The following is a 21,140-nucleotide window of genomic DNA, read 5'->3' on the forward strand; positions in this document are numbered from 1 at the left end:
GACCAAATATGAAGTACTGAGCAGGTCAGCAACCAATCACGCTGTGCAGTTTCCCTGACGTCAAACATGAACTAGCCTTTTAAGGTAGTATGAACGGCTACGGTGTCATGCTCAGATTTGCTTGAAAATGATACAGAATGTGGAAATGGGTGAGAAAAACTCACCTGCCAATTTTTAATTTTTTCCAAAAGAGCGTTTTTTACTTATGTAATTTTTTGTGATTGGAAAACCCCATAGACTTTACACATGGCATGTTTTTGGCATGTTGCCAAGTTCTTCAAATCAGCTTAATTTTTGAAAACAAGTAATTTGTTTAAATGTGATTTTCTCTCCTTTATACCCACTGCATAAATCTGGTTTTTAATTTATTTTGTTGCAAAAATGCTACTTAATAAAGGACAGCAATTTTTTCCAAGATATTGGCCTTAACAAAGGAGATATAAAATGGTAATGTTAGTACTTTTTTCAATTTTCTTGACTTTTTCTAGAAACACTAAATTACCTAAATTCTAGAATTTTTTTTGAGCTAACTATAGGTCCAATTTCAACAAACAAGGTGTCATATGAAAGGTAATCAAATTTAGAAAATTCTCTCGCCAGCTTTTTTTAATTAAGTGTTTCTATTTTAAGTTATAGGTGTTTTTAAATTTCCTAAAATCAAAATTTAAAAATTAATTTTCTAAAAAATTAAACACTTTATCCAAAAAAGCTGGCGAGGGAATTTAGATATTAAGCTTATACACCATCCCTGAAAGTTTGGAAACCATAGCACAGTCCATGTTGGCAAAAACAATTATAATGTGGAAAAATTTAGGTAATTTTCAAAAAATAAAGAAATACATAAGAAATGGTAAATTTTTTATGAAACTCTAAAAATAGGTGGAGTGAAGACTTATCTTTAGTTTGTTCTAAGTTTTAAATTAATACACAATTCCAATTTGCTATTGTGGCTATTTTGCTGCAAGCTTGATTAGCCGTTCATACTACCTTAATTCTGTCTTCAATTATAGGAGTAGCCACCTGAGACAAGAATACCAACGCCACTGATTATGATGGCATTCATAATCAGGGGGTGTGGATATCTCGTATAACAGCCCATTCATTTTTATTCCATACATTCTCATTTTGTACATTTTTCTTATACTTGTGTGGGATTGTCCTTTTTTAAAGACTCTTCTTGTTTACATAATTTTTGCAGGTCAACCTCTTGTACTCAGCCACTGGGCGGATTGGCAGAGTCTAGACTCTCACGCAGGCGCCTTCATTGACACTCAATCATATGAGAATGGCACAATACTACTTAATGTCCGAGACAACCGACACGCCATTCCATCGCTGCGTCCAAACCAGTCTGTACCGCCAAGATCGGAGTCTGACCCGTGCTGGAAAAGCGGCGACAACCTAGGTTCCGCATCGAAAGCGTCAAGTTGAACAAGTTTGGGGACGAGACTTTTATAGTGTTGACTGGTAGCAAGGCGAGCACTCAATGCAGTGTAGATGATGGCTATTTCACCTTTACACGTGTGATGATGGTGGAAGATGGTGATTTCAATGTAACGGTTGAATCTGAGATTGCGGTGGATTCTACTATGTTTGAATTTGAGGGCGAGATCTATTTGGCCATTGCTAACTACAAAAATTCTGAAACTGGTAAGAAAACTGGCCTGAGGGTTAAAAATATTATACTGATGGGTCCATTTTCAAATTCTGAGAGGCACACCCTACCAGAGATGTCAACAAGTCATTTTTTGCAAGTCCTTTTGTCCAAGTCCCAAGTATTAGGCCTAAGTAATAAAGTCAAGTCATTTTGAAAAAGTTGCAAGTCAAGTCAAGTCACAAGTCATCAAATCACAAGTCAAGTCACAAGTCACTACAAGTCTATTCAGCAGTTGGTCATGGTGTGATTTGTTGATGGGTATTCAATATGGCGGAAATCAAATTGAGTTTCGGAGTACAGTAGGCCTACTAACGAAGTCTGATGCACTAATCACTATAATAGTGAAGCTTATTATAATTGTATACAATGGTCACATTGGTGGTTCAAGAACAAATTAATTCAACTCAATTTGTTTTTGTCAAGTTTTGTGTTTCATATTTGTAGAAAAAAATATGAATTATTTAATATGAATATATGTTTTCCCTTTCCCAACCTCAGACTTGCGTTGGTGACAAGTCATTTTTGTCAAGTCCAAGTCCAAGTCATTTTGTCTAAAGTCACAAGTAAGTCAAGTCATTTTGCAAAAGTTGCAAGTAAAGTCACAAGTTCTCAAAATAGTGACTCGAGTCAGACTCGAATCCAAGTCACACGACTCAAGTCTACATCTCTGCACCCTACCCAAACCAAACTTGAGTACCCCCCAAAAAAACCAAAAAACATCTTAATCATGTTAATGCTTTCAGTGCTGACCACAGGCTTCCAATTTATTTTGCCATAATATCTCAAAACTGGGTACTGGTTGTTTCTGAAACATATGTCTATAGAGCATTAAGATATACCATACAAAAATGTCCCTAGGCCCCTTCTCTCAAAAGTATAGAAATCAGATTATGTACTATATGAACTAGACCACTCCCACAAAAAGTATATATATTAAGCATTAGTTTTTTACAAAGATTGCTACCTAACAATAGGAATTACAAAAACTTTGTTTTAGTGTTTCATTTTAACCAAGCCCATATCACACATCCAAACACTTCGCCATCTACCAAGACTAGAACCCAACACTGGGCCTTCATATTAGGCATTACAAAAATCTGTTTTTGTTGTAAATATGTCATATTTAGTGGACCAATTTGCCGCTATACTATGATCAGCTCATAATACTGTATAGACCCTAAATGGGTGATAGGTAGGAATCATGGGCAAATTGAAGTAGAGACCTGTCCCTCTGTCATTTGGAACTTATAACCAACATGTCTGCCATTTCAATTGTTTACCACTCCAGTTGGGTTTATTTGATAGGGTCTATAACAGGACATTTTCGCAGGGGTTCAAACAGGTAGCTGCAAATTTTTAACCCCGCAAAATATATATTACACATAGTACTTAATAGGAATATATTTGGAAACGCAAATTAAACACTCACTAAACTGTCAAGAATTGATCAAATCGCGATAAATGAACCCAGCAAAATTATCCCACTATATACAGTAGGTGGGAATCAACATCGTCAGGCTTTGCCGTTTGAAATTTGCAGGGGAGCTTTTAATTGCTCTCCTCAAGTGCTAAAGAGCACTAGTGCTAGAGAGCACTAGGAGAGCATTTTTACTGTACTGTATAGGCCTATATGTGGTTGTTATTGTTCCACCAAAAGTAGGAGAGTAATAAAAAGCTCTCCTCGGCTTGAGGGGGTGATCAGGAGCAATCGCCTCAAATGGCAAAGCCTGATCGTGGATTGATGTAGAATGCCTTACATCTGGGTGCAGCACCTACATCAACTGCACTTTGTGTAGTGTTCAACTGACTTATGTGTTGTAAATTTTGCAGGCATAAGTTTATTGACATACAGAGTAACAAAAACCAAATAATTCTCGCCTATTATAAACTCATAAAAGTATAAGATAATTCCTGGCATCATTAATAAAAATCATGCCTTATTTTTATATTTCAGATGACCTAACTGTCAACTCTACACTACACAAGTACAACAACGTCTCCAAGACCTTTGACCTCTTTCAAGAGTTTCTGACGTATGGAGCTAAAGCGGTGACTTTCTTGGAGCATGATGGGAATGCGTGGTTGGCTTGGGCAAATGGCGACGGGATGGTGGATTCTGTGATAGCACAGTGGAATGTGACGGAGCAGAAGGTAAGATGAGCTATTCCAGTTGAAATCCATGCACCCCCTGTAAAAGGTAAAGGAGTAGAACCTGCATTTTTTTACAGGACGGCGCGGAGTGCCCATCTCTTTTGTTATCGATTAGGCCAGACTCCACTATGAAATGTTGCTGTGGGGGATTGCCACACCTCCTCCACAGCAAGTCTGTTACCTTGCTAGCATTTAACATTATGTTTTGTTACCTGGAGATTTGAACATGTCTCACCTCCTTTTTCAACCATTTTAAGAATGCCGGTACCCATTTATATACACCTGGGTGGAGAGGACTATTCGAGATCAAATCCCTTACTCAAGGGCATAACACTATGGCATCGCTGAGGCTTGAACCGCCAACCTTCTGATTACGAGTCTGAGCCCATTCCGCTTGGCAACCACACTTACATGGAAGACATGACCTTATAATCTCCCACATGGGGAGTGTAGGTTTAAAATGGAGTCTCATTCATGTGGGACAGGTGGGGGTCAGGTAACCCTATTTGAAATTCACACTCCCTGTGTGGAAGATGCATTTAATAGGGGGTATATGGATTTCATGGAAGTCATTTACCACTTCACTATTTCCGAGTTGACTTGTTTAAATTGGCCTGCACCCGTGCACCTGCATGCCAGAGTTAACCCTTTTACAGTATGTGCCAAAATGGTCTCATTATGAAGGACAGTGTTGGGGGCATGGTGGCGCAGCGGTGCAGGCTCTACCTCGCAATCCGAGGGTTGCGAGTTCGAGCCCCGGTGGTGCCATCGTATTGTGCGCTTGGGCAAGGTGGTTTACCTCGCTTGCCTCTCTACCCAGGGGGTGAAATGGGGAGCTGTTAGGAATGTCTATTGAGCGCAGCCCAGAGACAGCGGAATAAACGTAAAGCACTTTGATACATTAGAAAGGTGCTATATAAATGTCAACGTTTATTTTAAAATTTAAGGACAAAATTTAATAGCATTAATTTTTATTTTTATTGAAAGTTCAAAAGTCCATCTATTTTTGAGTAACCCTAGTAAGTATTCTCAGTTTTCTCATTGAATCTGGTAGATTTCTGTGTTTGTAACCATAGCAACCATTCTCAGAGTTTTGACATTGGTGTAACTGCATCATAATTTGACGTCATAGTGACGGATTCTGCAAATTCAATCTGACATTGACAGATGACCTTTGACCTGTTCAGAATTTCAAAATTCAACAATCTAAAATTCTTAGAATCCTCCCAGCACTTGACAACAAGGTGATCACCGATCACCGCTTCTCCAAGATAGATTTGTGACAATTTTATGGCATCATAATACACCACATCTCTCTTGAAAGCTGTTAGTTTTCCGTTATTTGCCGCTTCACTGCCGGCATCCATACAATGCCGTATAAAACCTGAAGTATTCAAATGTTGGTTCCGATCCGTATCACTCGATAACACCACTGCCATGTATGAATATATGTTATTAGATTTTGGCGATAATGTAAAATTCCGTGGCGGTTCCGTTCTTGTCAGCTTTCCATGCTTGTATTTTTCCTCGATTACAACCGGTCTGCGAGTTTTGAAGTCGACGTTCACCATGTGAAAAAAGCCGGTACCTAATTCTTCACCTGTAATTGGATCTGAGTAGGTATAATCTCGCACAATCGAGGTCTTACCGATGTAGCTATTGCGCAAGGAGATTTTCAAGATTTTCCGTTTGTTATATACCGGATATAAAGTCATGTTTAAATGGCGTACGAAGAAGGCTCGAACTCGTTTGCTTGGGTCTAACCGTGGTCCTGGTCCAGATGACTGAGTTTGCCGGTTCAAATCCCATAGGCTTCTGCGACCTGAAGATTTAAAAGTTACGGTGACTTGATTTAATGTTAACAGAACTTTTAGAGCAACTGTTAGAAAAAAAGCAACTCAGAAAATATCTTAATTCCCAGAATTATTGGCAAAATGACAATCCCATATTACTTTGTACAGGTTCCCTTTGTTTTCATTTTGAGGAGAGCTAAACATGGAATGCGTTAGAAATAAACATTTTGCAAGATCTGGATGTGCTTTTGTCACTATCGACCCATGTTGCAAAATGGAATGGGAGAAATGCATTGTGGGAAGTAGCTGGAAGTATAAGATATCTTGTAATCCAACCAGACCAATTAAAGGAGGGTTTCTGGGTTGCCGATTTCTTCACTTTAATCACCAATCAGAATGGAGCTTTGCAAATAATTCACCCCAATTTTTTGTGTGAAATTATTCTAACAATGTAGCTGATTGGTCCAATTTATATTGAAAACTTCTTTTTGGCCAATCGGCAGGTATTTCTCATGGGGTTAAGGCTCTGTAAACGGGATCATAGTCTTTCTGTTTCCGTTTTACTTGGGTTGGTTGGTGCTTTCAGTCAAGACTATTTGCACCAGTCACTTAACATTTAGGGGAGAGCGGGGAGTGTTCGCCCTAGGGGCAGGTTCGCCCACCCCTTGTTTCTCAGCACTACGGCTATCGGGGGATTTGGTGATGGCAAAATTAGGTGACATAGGTCATTATAAACTTCTCATATTAGCTACGCTACATATAGGGACATGTTCATCGAACTGCAGCCAAAACAAAAAAATTACACTAAAACGTAATTTTTTGTTGCATTAATAATGTTGTATTATCATTGATACTTAAATACAGATGGTTTTAATGGAAATCTGTATTTGGAACATATGGGATTTGTTAAAGATTTAATGCAGTTACAAACTCCTTGTTCGATTTGTATTTTGCATACCCTGAAGAAAAAATAAAAATGTGCACAAGGGGCACGTTAAGCCCTTTAGAGGATGGGGCATGTTAGCCCTCTATCTTCCCAGGCGGACTTACCCCCAAACTGCAGGGCGGACCTGCCCCATCAGCGTATTATGCAAAATATTGATAATTATACCATTATACGAGGTAAAACTACTGAAAATCATGTTTTTAAAGTTATGTGGTATCAGTATTACTCATAACACCGTTTATGTCCTAATCCATAATCCCCTGAAGTTGTAAACATGATACGTTTAAGCTCACTTTGGACCCCTACATTTTACCCTGACCCGACCCTGCAACAAATTTAGTGATTCCCCAGAAGAGAATGAATGCCCTGTATACTCTTGCTAAATGTTTGCATTGAGTATGTTATTGTTATAATGTTTACACCTTTTTTGTGATTAGGGTGAACTTACCCCACCATATGGGCGAACCTGCCCCAATATGGGGCAAGTTCGCCACTTTGCAAAACGTTTTTGTGTGCTCTATCCTGTTGCTATTGTAAGGCATATAGTTCTGGGATTGTGGTCGTATATAGCTAAGACATAGGGCTTTCACATGGGCTAATCAGGTCATCCCTAACCTTAAAATTGACATCGCTAGGCTGGTCAGAAAAAAATAGGGCGAACACTCCCGCTCTCCCTACCCATTCCAAATGAAATCTGGCTTTCTCGCTCCTCAAAATAAAATAAAAATTAAATTAAAATAAAAACAAATCGTTATCATACCAAAGTACAGTATGTAGCATTTGGAGATAACAAGACGTTAGATTACAATATGATCCATCACTTGTGCCCTCTTATTAAAGGGATACACGAAAAAATTCCATCGCCTCCTTGACCCCAAATTTTTTTTGCATGGTTTGAAAAAGTAAAGGGCAAAAGAAAAATGGATAATATAGGCGGTACCAACATTTTTATGTAGGCCTATAATTCACAATTTTTCATTTTTTTTCCCTTTTTTTGGTCACCCTGGGTCCAAAATAGTCTACTGTTAACCCAATTTTTTTTTTCATAGACACCTTCCGTCTACCGAGGACTGCCCCGCTGGCCCCTCCACTGGCTACGCCACTGTTTATACCTACCTGATTTGTCAAGCATATCATTGCGCAGGTGCACAAGCCAAACCTTTTGAACACCATCAGCATCTTCAATAATTCTCATAATTGGTTTGGGCCTCTACCATGTCTACAAGTAGCTAAATATAAAGATGTGTTGTGTTCTGTCAAAGCTAACTGCAGCTATGTATAATGCAAGTCCTTCCTCTGCCAGTTGTATTACCACCTGAGATTACCACCTTGAGTGTAATAGGCCTGTAATATATTGTAAAGTTGACATTTTCACGGTACATTAATTTTCTTGCTTTTTGCGCTCAATACAGCTACCACGAAAATAAAAACATGTGAATATATTATTTTTATGTATAGGTCTATATAAGAAAACTCAAAATTGCAAATTTTAAAACAAGTGGAATTGTTAAAAATCAGCAAAGCGAGACAATTTACACATGTGAAAATAACCACTTTTACAGAAGTATTTACTGTCCAAAGTACATAAGCTAAATTGTATCTTCATGTGAAGTTTGGTGTTGCCACTTTGTGGGCCCACAAAAAATTATATACTGTGCACAAAAAGTCAGCGTTTATGGCAAGCCAAGGGGGCCAAAAGCGTGGAACAGCTACGCGTAGCTTCTTTCTCGTTACGAGCAGCTGTTTGACCAATCAAAATAGTCAAATTTAATCACGTGGTTGGGTCGTTAGCTGCGCGTGGTATAGTTATAGGTATCCTCTTTCACAATTATTATCTTGTAATTAATTTACGGAATTAGCATAGATAACTAACGGGTAAAGGAGGCCAAATCACAGCACGTGTCAAGAGAACATGTTGCTAATGCCTGGCTAAAATGACACAAAGCATATTTATTTAGTGTTTCCAAGTTTACACCGTGTTTAATAGCAAGTAACTTTATACTCGGGCTGTATTAGCGGTGCAGGGGATATGAAGGTCAAACAACAACTACTACTGATGTAAAGCGCTGTGTAAAGATATTGCAGGGAAAGCGATATCACATGCCACTGTGTAAATATGGAGAGAGTAAAATGGGTCATCATTTTTTTCGGAACGGGGGGGGGGTTCCTAAATTTACAAAAAGTCGGCGTCAATAAATTGCGGCCCTCACTATTTCGGCATCAAAATGTTATGACCGCCGACACCCACCACCGATACACCTTACCCCTAGACAGGCTAAAATTGAATTGAAATCAGTCTTTTTGCATACAATAAACACACTATCTGTAGTCATCTTGTGACTCCCTACATTTTGTCATTATCAATTTATGACCCCCCTCCTCCTTATTTTTCTTTCCAAAAAAGTATGACCCTCTATATTTGGGATCCCTTCCGAAGAAAATGATAGCCCCTAAATATAGAACAATCATTATTCTGTTCAGATATTACTTTAATAGCACCTATACCATTTTTTGCTGATATACTACAGATATTTTCATTTACAAAAATTAACAACATAATATTTGTGAGAGAGGATGTTTACATCAGCTCCACGTGTTTAAAACCGCGAATCTGATTGGTTAATAAGCTGCACGTAACGAGAAAGAAGCTGCGCGTAGCTAGTCCCACGTTCTGAGCCGCTTAGCTTGCCATAAGCGTTAGGGTGCTCTGAAACCAATTGGGAGTTTTATTTGAGGTTGTGGCAAGGACCTGTGTTGTGATATTAAAGATCAAGGTGCATGATGCTATCAGAGGAGATATATTCAAATTATCTTCAAAAGTTTACACAAGGTTGAATGTCCAGGGTTTAGACTAGACAACCCTACCTGACCAGCTAAGCCTGGTCTTGGCCTCGGTCTCGGTCTTGGACCTGCTGGTCTCGGTCTTGGTCTCGGCCCTCCTGGTCTTGAGGTCTCGGTCCGAGACCGGGTTCGAGACCGGCAAAATAGCACCATTCTGGTTACCTGGCAGCAATTCTGCTCAGATAGTTTTCATCAATGGAATCATTAGTTTTTACTAAATCCTTTTACAGTCTCAATCTTACATCAGGACGTACTCATTTATTTTCAATTAGGTCCAATCAGTTATTGTTCAAAACATTGTATGAATTCATTGTAAACAAACTCTACTATCTCAATATGCAGAAGCCAGTTCCGTTAAAATCTATTTTAAATCATTTCATTGGTGCATTTGCCCAAAAAATCATAAGTCTGTGTGCCAAAAATGGTAACATGAAAGGACTCACTAAGGTTACCAAAAAGGTTGTTAAAAATTATGTTCATTCTAGTAATGGTTATGAAAAGTTTTCATAATATTTTACAATAACGTTTCCGATTTTGTGGTATAGATAGGGGGCAGGGTTAGCGGTGACCTGCTGAGTCCAGGGGTCTAAATTGGCAAATAAAGGGGTCCAGGCATCAAATTCTACACTGGCGTACAAAATTAAGGGGTCCAAATCACGGGGACCTGCCAAATCAAGGAGTCCTGGACCCCTTAAAACGCTACCCCTGATAGGGGGCATACTTTTATTTGAAAGCAATGTTTGACAACATGGTTATATTATAATTTTGATTATTAATATTTTAAAATCTTTCCTAATGTCCACATTAAAGGCCAAAGTTATTAAAGCGTTATACAACCCTTTGGAAAAATTTTCTCTCTAAAGTGTTTGCTGCTGAGAAATTATATCGAAATATTACATGAACAAATTAGTGCATTTATTATTTCTTTTAAAAAGGGACATATTTGGGCGGGAGAATCTATTTGTTTTGTTCAAATTCCATACTTAGACATAATCTAGCAGATAACACCATATGCAACTTTAATGCACTATAATTAAATGGGCATTGTATCATAGAGATTTTTGAGTGCATTCGTCGTTTATAGCTTTCGGGCCCAAATGTATTATCATTTCAATGTCACTAACCAATGCTAGCGGGTCATTTGAACTTTATTATTATTTATTATTTCTCTTGTTTTGGATCCAAATGTTTTGAGAAATAATTGAATTTTGGAATCCTTACTTAAGAAGCTAGAACTAAAAATGAATTGTATGACCCATCATATAGGCCTACCAGTCAGCGAGAAAGTTATCATTCAATAATTATATTACTTTCAAGCCCGTTCTCGGTCTCGGTCTTGGTCTCGGACCTGCCGGTCTAGGTCTTGGTCTCTGTCTCGGACCAGCCGGTCTTGGTCTCGGTCTCGGACTGCCTGGTCTCGGTCTCGGTCTTGGTCTCGGATGGGCCGGTCTCGACTACAACACTGATGAATTGTATTCTGAATGCGAGGAATGTCCTTCTGATATCAAATAATTTTGATTTTTTGAAATTTACGATATAATACAAATTTTATGACAATTTTATTAAAATTTTACATTTTTAAAATTTTTGATAATTAACAGTCCTCGAACTAAACTTTATACATTTAATGATATGTACTTAAAGTTTATGAAGCTGGGATGAAAAGCTGATGATCAATTGAAAAATCTGACCTTTCATATGCATTGTTTTTCCTTTCCCAAAAGACCTATATTTTATTGGTGTTTTTGGAAAAAAATCCATATCTTCAATACGAAAGGTAAAAATGTTCAATTGCTCATGTCCCACAAAAAATACTGCCCAAAAGCTCATACCCCACCCCTTAAGGATCTATACCCATTTTTCGCATTTTGTGCAATCACAGGATTTTTTGGAACGCGCCCTCAATATTTGTCAAGTTTCTGTTTTTTACACAATTGTAATGAATTTCGTTAAACTAACATACCCTGCAAATCAAGACTTTGGGAGCTGCAGTTTTGTCAAAATCCGAGATTTTGAATAAAGCGCAGGAACCATCATTTAATTATTTCCAGTGGTGGCAGCAGGAATTTTTTTTCGGGGGCATGGGGGTAAAAGAATTTCAGGAGGCAAAATCAACAAATTTTGCGCAAAATTGCCACAAAGTGGAAATTTACGTAATTTGGGTTTTTTGCCTCAAAAGTGGGGGCCCACCCCGTGGCGCCGCCTTCCCCCCCCTTGGCTATGGCACTGCAGGTGGTACATAAAACCATGGTGTATCACACTGTAGTATCATATTAAAGCTATGTTATAACATATTCATTAAAAAATAGATTAGTATTTCTTCTCCATAAAATGTTAGCTTTTACTGTCAGATATGTCCCCTTTTAATTTTAAGCTGAACAACTGAGGTAAAGCAAAGAAAATTGGAATTTACTACCAGCGCCGATGTCGTCAATGCATGTTAATCCATTCGGTTGTGCTACGACAGGGTCCTTTATGTGTGCCGCTACGTACATGTACGTACTGTGTTGTGAACATCGAGTACCCGTTCCGACTAATATTATCATCGTAATAATAAAACAACCGGTTCCTGCGTTTTATTCAAAATCTCGGATTGTGACTAAACTACAGCACCTACACACTTAAAACTACGGGGTCAAAAAATGACCCAAACGGGGTCATTTTTGACCCCAGCATAGTTATCAACTAAACACCATACCACGGACGGGGTCATTTTGACCCCATTGATCAGGGTCATTGCAATGACTACGTATTTGGGTCAAATAGTAACCCCATTGGGGTCAAAATATTACCATATTTCGGGGTCAAATGAAAAAAGGGTTGCCTTATTTGGGTTATTCAATATTGACCCCATTGGCTGTGGTCATTTCAATGACCACGTATTTTGGTCAAAATGTAACCCCATTGGGGTCAAAATATAACAACATTTCGGGGTCAAATGAAATGACCCATTTGAAAGGGTTGTTTATAATAGGGTTACTGATAACCACATTTAGGGGTTGTTTGGATTTTTTTAGTATGATGCGATGGATGGTATTTCTGGTCACACCAGGACATAAGTGTGTCTCTGCACACTAGCATTACATAAGCAGCAAATTTATACATAATGCATCTGTGTATCACACTGACACGCCTCATGACAGTTCACGCATTATAAGCTTACATGATATCATTGATATGTAAGCTTATAACAACTGCAGCCAAGACATCCGGCCACGACAGCATGAAATTGTCCGAATCTGCATTCATAGACATGGGTCTATGCATCCTTGCAGTCCCACTTTCCCAAGTAACTTTTCATATTCCATCATGCAGATACACAACAATCCGCTCAGGCTGCACAATCAGAACAAATATGGCGCTGATGTGGCGGGAAGCCGATGCACACCGACGTGCAAATAGTTCGAAATGCAAGTCATTATAAAGTTGTAAAATTGGGCAAGGTCGGTCAAAAAATTAGCTATATTTAATAATCAAAAACATTAATTGCAGCTCATGTTTAAACTCATTTATGAATTGAGATTTTCAAAGCTGAACATTGAAACTGATATCAATGCGCGAAAACAGTACAACCCCCTTATGGGGTCAAAACAACCCCAAACGTGGTAAATTCAAAATGACCACGGAAAATATAACCCCGTAGATTTTAGTGTGTAGAGTCTTGCTTTTTGCAGGGTATTTTAGTTTCATAAAGTACATTATAATTATGTAAAAACAATTTTGAAAAATATTGAGGGGAATTTTCCTCAGCAAATGTTATATGGCATTAACTAATTACATTTAGGTCTTAAAACTAGTGGCGTGCGCAGGGCCAGGTTGTGTTCCCCCGAATGAAGTCCGATTTAGGTGTGTAAGGTGCGGTTTTAGCGTTTTCCCCGAATGACCAACAAAAGTGGGGAACATGTGCCCCCTGCCCCCCTTTGCGCATGCCTATGTCGTCAATGCGTGTTACTCCATTCGGTTGTGCTACGACAGGGTTCTTTATGTGTGTCGCCATGTACATGTACGTTCTGTGTTGTGAACATCGATTACCCGTTCGACTAATATTTCCATCGTAATAATAAAACGATGGGTTCCTGCGTTTTATTCAAAATCTCGGATTGTGACTAAATTACAGCACCTAGAGTCTTGCTTTTTGAGGGTATTTTCCTCAGCAAATGTTATAATATGGCATTAACTAATTACATTTAGGTCTTAAAACTAGTGATGTGCGCAGCACATTGAAATTGGGGGGCCAGGTTGTTCAGTTCCCCCGAATGAAGTCTGATTTAGGTGTGTGCGGTTTTAGCGTTTCCCCCGAATGACCAACAAAAGTGGGTGCATGTGCCCCCTGCCCCCCTTTGCGCACACCACTGCTTAAAACTTTGTCCATATATTGTAATAAAGTTTCATTCATAGATTTTGTAAAAAAATTGTCATATGCCACTGTCATATCTGCAACAAATAAGCCAAATCGCTATTGTAACTTCCGGTTTTTTTAGGACACTTTGCCCTTTGACCTATCTGGAAAATTCAGAAAAAATCGGGTTTTGTGCGTACAAAATATAATTTAAAACGTGTTAGGGATCAAATCAAAACTCGACCGCCGGTTGCCCGCCGGTTCCGGGCGGTTCCGTCCGGTTGGCAGAGGTCATTGGTATATGAATATTCAAGAATGCATGAGTAGCAACCGCCGGTTGGTTTAAGCACATACCCGGAGAGATTAACAAAATGTCGATATGTTTATTTCGCGATCACAATAGCGCATACTTGAAATTTCACGGTCACAATAGCCATGATAGCCCATACTTTAGTTTAAAGTACTGCACGATGATCGATTTTTCTTAGTCGCGTGTCTATTGACTTGTCACCAAAGCAAATTAATTTTGGAAATGATTTCTTGTTTATGGTTAAAATTGCTTGAATATATCACTATTGTTTTAATCAGTTAATTTAAATTCAGAACAGTGTTTCAATGATTTCTATAGGTTAAGTAATTTAGAAGTTGTGAATTTATTATTTTGTGAATCACATAGGCCTGTATTGGTGATGGACAATTATTATTATTTATATACGAAAGGTCATTAGTTCAAAAAACTGCCTCCAGAAGATATGATGCGTGCATAAATCACAAAAGAAATCCCCAGTTGAAGTGATATTGATTGACTAATTTGCTTTGTACTTCAACTGGGGATTTCTTTTTGTGATTTATGCAAAAAATGTAACTTCAATACTAAAATGAACAAAATTGAGGACAACTTGCCAAAGGAAGATGCATAGGCCTTTTACAACTATTGGTTTTATTTTAGTCCCGGTAGGCTTATTTTGATCCACCTAAAGAGTATATATCAGAGGAGCTGATCTAACACTCCCGACACACCCCTAAACAGGCAAAAATTGTATTGAAATCAGTCTTTTTGAAGGAAACAAACACACTATCTTTGGTCATCTTATGACTCCCTACATTTTGGTCATCAAAGTTTTTATGACCCCACCCCATTTTTCTGTCCAAACATTTATGACCCCTCCCCCCTCTCGTATATTTGGGACACCTCTCCCCCCTTCCGAAGAAAATGATAGCCCAAAATGGTACAAAATGGGGTTGATTTTGGGTCTAAAATAGACCAAAAGGAAGATTTTGTAACAACACTTCTGACGACTGAGCAGGAGAGGGGAATGACTTGCCACCCTGCCCCCATGGCTAATCTCCATTGGTGCTGATGACGGGCGCGGTGCCGAGGGGTGATGGGATTCACATATATTTTGTCGATCTTGCAAAATCATTAGTTCTTCTTGCACATCACCTCAACGAGCCTGGCCAACATCATTGTAGGCCCAATATACCAGCCTAATGGCCTAGGCCTATATTACGAACTTAGTGTAGTTTTTATCCCCCTCTCTCTCATGTGATTTGAGAGACACATCTCAGACTCTCACCCCTTTTCCACCTCTCCCCATCCTCCATCTCCCTGTTCCTCTCCCCTCTCTCTTCCCTTTCTTTCTCCCTTTCTGTCTTGTTTTTTCTCTCTTTTCCCTTTCTTAGTGTGTTACCCTTGCGTTTTAAAACATGCAGAATTTCGTGATCGCGATTATCCCCTCGGAAATGAAACCTGTCACGATGTAAAATAATTAGAAATAAATAGACCAGGTCTCTGTTTATAGTTTATCAAAATAAAATGCTAAAAGTAGCTATATTGATTGAGAAGAACTCCGAGAAGGAAAATCGATTATTCCTATTGTACTAAATTTGAAAAGAAACCACTTGAAATCACTCCACTCATTCACTCGATGATACCAACCGCCATATGAGCCAGAGTGTGACGAATGACCTCATTACTGTGTATAATTTAGAACCGAACGGAACCGCCCGGAACCGGCGGGCAACCGGCGGTCGAGTTTTGATTTGATCCCTTACTAGAATAAAAAAAAAACTTAAAAAACGTTATTATTAAATAAATTAATTATTTAAATATTTTTAATGATAACATTATGACAATAATAAATAAATTATTAATAATTACAGCAATTTTCCCGATAGGTCAAAGGACAAAGTGTCCTAAAACTGCAAAAACTGTCCCACAATGCATTGCAAACTTCCAATGCCGATTGGGCTTATTATAACAGTTAAGTAATCATAGCTTTGATAGGCTTCTATGTTCACCCCGATAGCTACGATCAACAAATTTAACTTGACACCGACTGATAACCTTTGACCTATTCAACATTTCAAAATTCAACAACTTTGCATCATTAGAATCTTCCCAGCATGCAATTTGTAGCTGATCATCTATAAGCGCTTCACCGATGAAGATGATAGATAATTTTGTAACATCGTAGTAAACAAGGTCTCTTTTGAAGGACGTCAATTGCCCGTTGTTTGCGGCATGACTTCCAGCATCCAAAAAATGCTTGATGTAACTTGCTGTGGTCAAATGTTGATTTTGATCCGTATCACTTATTAAGACTGTTGCATCATACAGTAGTACACTCGCTGGTTTTGGAGATAAGACAAAATTCTTAGGTGGCGCGTCTCGTGTGATCCCTCTTTGATCCAATTCACCTGGTTCTAGTTGGGCGGGTTGTCTCGTTTTGAAATCAATTTTAACACCGTTTAGAAGTCCTGTTACCAAAAGTTCTCCAGTAACCGGGTCAATATAATGCAGATCTCTGATGAAAGATGTCCTCCCTACATAGCTAATCCAGGTTTTGATCCTGATTGGTCTAATGCTTTGTTTCCAGTACGCAGGTTGTGGGTTCAACTCCAAGTACCGTACAAAACCAGGGGTTGGGTTTACAGCAAAGGCTCTCCTTTGTGTTTTTGTGATGGCTTCCAGAATCAAAAATTGAAGGAGTTGGTTCAGGGTCCATAAAGGTGTATGACCTGTAGGGGGTAGTAAAAGCAGAGTCTTGACATTGTATGCTGATAGGGGCTGTGTAATTATGAGCTGGGGAGGGGGTAAAATATCCAAACTGCTTTCCACCCAAAAAATGCTTGCCCCCTCCTTTTTGGCCTGGCAAAATCACTTCCCCCCCCCCCCTTTGCACATGCTAAGTTTCTGCAAACCTTTCTTAAAATGGTCTAGCTAAGCTTTATATTGCAAACAAAGCATTTATTTCTGTATTTTTTAAATTTATAGCCTTTTATTTGAAAAATGCATGTGAAATCTCAAAATGGTATGCTAAAAATAGATTCCCTCCCCCTTTTGGCTGTGCCAAGTCTTTACCCAGCTCCCTTTACACATAAGATTTTGAGGAACCCAAATTTAAAACCTTAAATTGTCTTATCATATAATGCGAGTGTAGTGAGCAAGAAATTTTGCATATTAAACTTATATGTCATGCATAAGAGAGGTTGTGATGACGTTTCATACCGTAAATATGGCGGACTAATCAAATTCATTCAACAAAAGCATGATTGTAATCTACCGCAACAGTTCGTCTCACACACATAACAAATGCATTACGATCAAATAGGTTGATGACAACATTTGATTGAATGGACTGCAATGCACCGTGATGATGGTGAAGGGCACTGGTTGGTTCAAATCCTTTGGAGCCAATCAATAATTTCACACACAACCTCTATGCGTAAAATACGCATTTAATGTGGTATTTACTGTGGTATTAACGGATATTCAACATTTACCATTCTCGACCGAGTCATGGGCATGTCGACATGTCGGTAAATTTTTTTCCGACATGTCGACATGAAAAAAACCATTTCAATGACAGCGCTAAAATACTCACCCGATTTATCCAAATGGTCAACTCGTTGATCAGACAAACAGTACTGGTAGATGCCTCTAGAATCACTTTTTAGTCTCATGCTGCCGCCGTTTTATCTCGGTCTAGTTACCATGGTTACTGTCAAAGTGGAAATGTTCGCGCTACGTTTATTTTCGCACTTTCACGTTCCAAGCTGCTACCGCAAAATAACAACTTGCGAATATATTCCTTTGTAGGAAGCTTAGAATCACAAAATCTAAGAAGTGAAACGGTTCATTTACAGTAGAGCTCAAAATGAGAAACATTTTTAGGCTAAAGAAGTTCAACTGTGGAAAAATATTCCAAAGTTTGAAAACCAGTTTAATATTTATGAGTACAGTACTGCACGGGTCTTGTGACACGCGAGGTAAAATTGACACTCATCAGCATGTGAGGCCTAGCCTTAAACCACACCAAAACATGCAGACCCTATGTGCTTTTGAACCCGGTAAATGCCTCACCACTACAGGTGCTGACTATGTTTATTTTGCATGTCTCCACTGTTTTAGACATGCATGAGGTACAAATGCCAGGCACTTGACATAAAGCTAACTTGGCATGTACAATGGGTCAATCCATTTAAAGTCCATCCTCCCTCTGTGGAAGATTTTGGAAATATCTTATACAGGGAGAGTATGACTTTCAAATGGAATTAAGCCCATTAACCAACTCTATTTGAAACTCGCCCTCCCTCTGTGGAAGAGGGTGTTTGAACAACTTGAAATACAAATGGAGCTGCCTAATGTGAACTTCCATTTGAAATTCATATTCACCCTGTGGAAGGTATTTCCAAAATCTTACACAGGGGTACAGCTCAACTTACCGTACTTTTCCTAACCAGACAGTCCATGCCAAAATTGTTACTACACCTTTACATTTCATCGAATCTCTTTTTGATGTACGTCTGTCATTTTGAACATCACACTTGAAAGATGTATGCTATGTAGAAACTTTATTTCGCAATTTCATAATTTGCATATTATTAGCATATTTGCAAGAAAAAACATGAAAATGAATAAATACCTATATTTTTCACAATTTCAATATTTTATTAGAAATCAAGCATATAGGCTGTTTTTTTGATGAATGAAACTGTTAAAACAGATTTTGATATTTTGTTTATTTTTCCTTTTTTGCCCCAAAATGTGTAAAAATCACAATTTTTTGGATTACCTATATTTTCTTTGAATATTTATCAAATTTCTTAATTTAGGTATACATACAGTGCAGAAAAAGATGTCAAAAAAATCTGTTAAAACAGATTTCCAATAATACTCAATTTTCATGCGCGGGATATTTGAAACATAAAATGAAAACATGTCCATTGCACTTTTTCCTCGAGATGTACTATAATATCAAGGTTACGGATATATTATAATCCTTTCTTATCTTCACTGATCCATCAGATACCTATTGTTATGAATGATCAATGAAAAGGTTCAGAACTGGGCTACTAATGGTCTGTCAAGTATCTATAGTTATTTTCATGACTGTGTCAACTCAAAAATCATGCAAGGTCGAATGTAGGAAAAGTATGATAAGTTGAGCTGTAGTCAGTCCGGTCCGACTGCCTGATCAGGAAGTACTGCCGAATCAGGCAGCATGTTGCCGAAGTTAGGCAACACAGGCTTTAGTAACCCTTCCGAATTCGACAGACTAAGGTCTAAATTGTTCATGGTGATTTTATAAAAGATCGGGGGAAATTTTACTTTGACACAAATGAGCTACATGTAAGTTGACAATTTTAACTGGCGAAAAAAAAAAATTCCACCGGAGAAAAATAATTTAAATAACAAAACAATTTCTAACGGTTTTTAAAAAATTTGATTTAAATATGCAAATTAACTTTATTTGAACTAAAATTGATGAAAAATTACTACTAATTGTACATTCATTGATAATTTTATATATTTTACCTACTTCTTTACTCTAAACCAAGAAATAACGGTATATTAAAAGATGCTCTATTTGAAATAGAGCATTGCATTGTGGGATACCATACTGCCTGACTCGGCAACATACTGCCTGATTCGGCAGTACTTCCTGATCAGGCAGTCGGACCGGACTGGTAGTGTGGATTTTAAATGGAATAGCCTAACTACCTGCCTGCTCTATAGGTTGAAGACCTTTGATCATTAATTGTCATAAGAGTTCAGAGTATCAATATTTTATCTCTATTATATACATTTATACTTGGATAGAAAACAAACACTGACTGGAAAGTTTGAATCCAGATTTTCTGTTTGCACTATTTTGAGCTCTGGTGCTCAAATTGTATCCATTATAGTTACCACTGTAGAAGAAGTTCACATGTCAATTATTTAAGTGAAAATGCTTCCCCTCCAAAAGAAGACCCATTTGATCACAAAGTACAATGAATTGCATAATTAGCTAGAATATCAGGTATAATTTGCACACTGAGCTGTTTACCCCCTATGCATGACAGCCACTTTTATATAGGGAGCCCTCAATTTAAGGCTTACTGACTCTACAATTTATTACTTGAGGTACTAGGGTATGCAAAGTTAATTTTATTATAATTTGATCAAGTCCCATCAAATTAGACATAAATCGCTGCCATCAAGTGAGCTACAAATGAAGAGCTTTGTTTCAAAACCCCTTACATCCACTTGCTCATTTTTGAGAACACAACAAAAAATCATCAAAAAAATCACCGATATATGGGGGTTAGCCACAAAAGCAGTTTTTGGCGGGATGCTTGGGTAGGATGAGCATCCTGCCAAAAACTGCTTTTGTTGAAAAACACCTTATATCAGTGATTATTTTGATGATTTTTTGATGTGTTCTCAAAATTGAGCAATTGGATGTAAGGGGTTTTGAAACAAAGCTCTTCAAATACTTGCTGGTAGCTCACGCTTACATTAAATCAGTAAGCCTTAAGTTGAGGGCGCCCTAGAACTGGTCATAAGTTGATAAACGGCTTTGAGCACATAGCAATTTTAATGGACAGGTATATACTTGGTAATCAGAGCTTTGCTGGACTCTTGCGTTCACCACAAAAGCTACAATCAGCTAATTTAATTTGACACTGACTGGTCAATTTTGACCCATTCAACATTTCAAAATTCAACAAATTTGCATCATTAGGATCTTCCCAGCATGCAATTTGCAACTGATCATCTATAAGTGCTTCACCGATGAAGATGATAGATAATTTTGTAACATCGTAGTAAACAAGGTCTCTCTTGAAGGACGTCAGCTTCCCGTCATTTGCGGCGTGACTTCCAGCATCCATAAAATGCTTGATATAACTTGCTGTGTTAAGATGCTGATTTCTATCTGTATCGCTGGATAAGACCATTGCATCATACATGAATGCACTCGCAGGTTTTGGAGACAAGACAAAATTCTTAGGTGGTGCGTCTCGCGTAATCCCTCTTCGATCTGTTTCACTTGGTTCTAGTTGGGCGGGTCGTCTTGTTTTGAAATCAATTTTAACACCATGATGAAGTCCTGTTACCAAAAGTTCTCCGGTAACCGGGTCAAT

At 38.2% G+C, this 21,140-nt stretch overlaps 2 protein-coding genes across 2 annotated transcripts in view; both read left to right on the forward strand.

The window, feature by feature from the left end:
* The window catches only part of LOC140139305 (uncharacterized), a 31,119-nt gene extending 29,832 nt beyond the window's left edge, over positions 1-1,287 (forward strand). The window contains exon 18 of the mRNA XM_072161085.1: positions 1,199-1,287. The gene's annotated coding sequence lies outside the window, so the exon portion shown is untranslated. The remainder of the gene's footprint in view (positions 1-1,198) is intronic.
* A 137-nt stretch (positions 1,288-1,424) lies between these two features.
* LOC140139306 (uncharacterized) overlaps positions 1,425-21,140 on the forward strand; it is a 32,019-nt gene continuing 12,303 nt past the window's right edge. Inside the window, exons 1-2 of the mRNA XM_072161086.1 lie at positions 1,425-1,650; positions 3,612-3,808. Of these exons, the coding sequence (XP_072017187.1) occupies positions 1,527-1,650; positions 3,612-3,808 (321 nt within the window). The 5' untranslated portion in view covers positions 1,425-1,526. The remainder of the gene's footprint in view (positions 1,651-3,611; positions 3,809-21,140) is intronic.

The sequence above is a fragment of the Amphiura filiformis genome, chromosome 18 (assembly GCF_039555335.1).
Source record: "Amphiura filiformis chromosome 18, Afil_fr2py, whole genome shotgun sequence".
NCBI classification, from domain to species: domain Eukaryota; kingdom Metazoa; phylum Echinodermata; class Ophiuroidea; order Amphilepidida; family Amphiuridae; genus Amphiura; species Amphiura filiformis.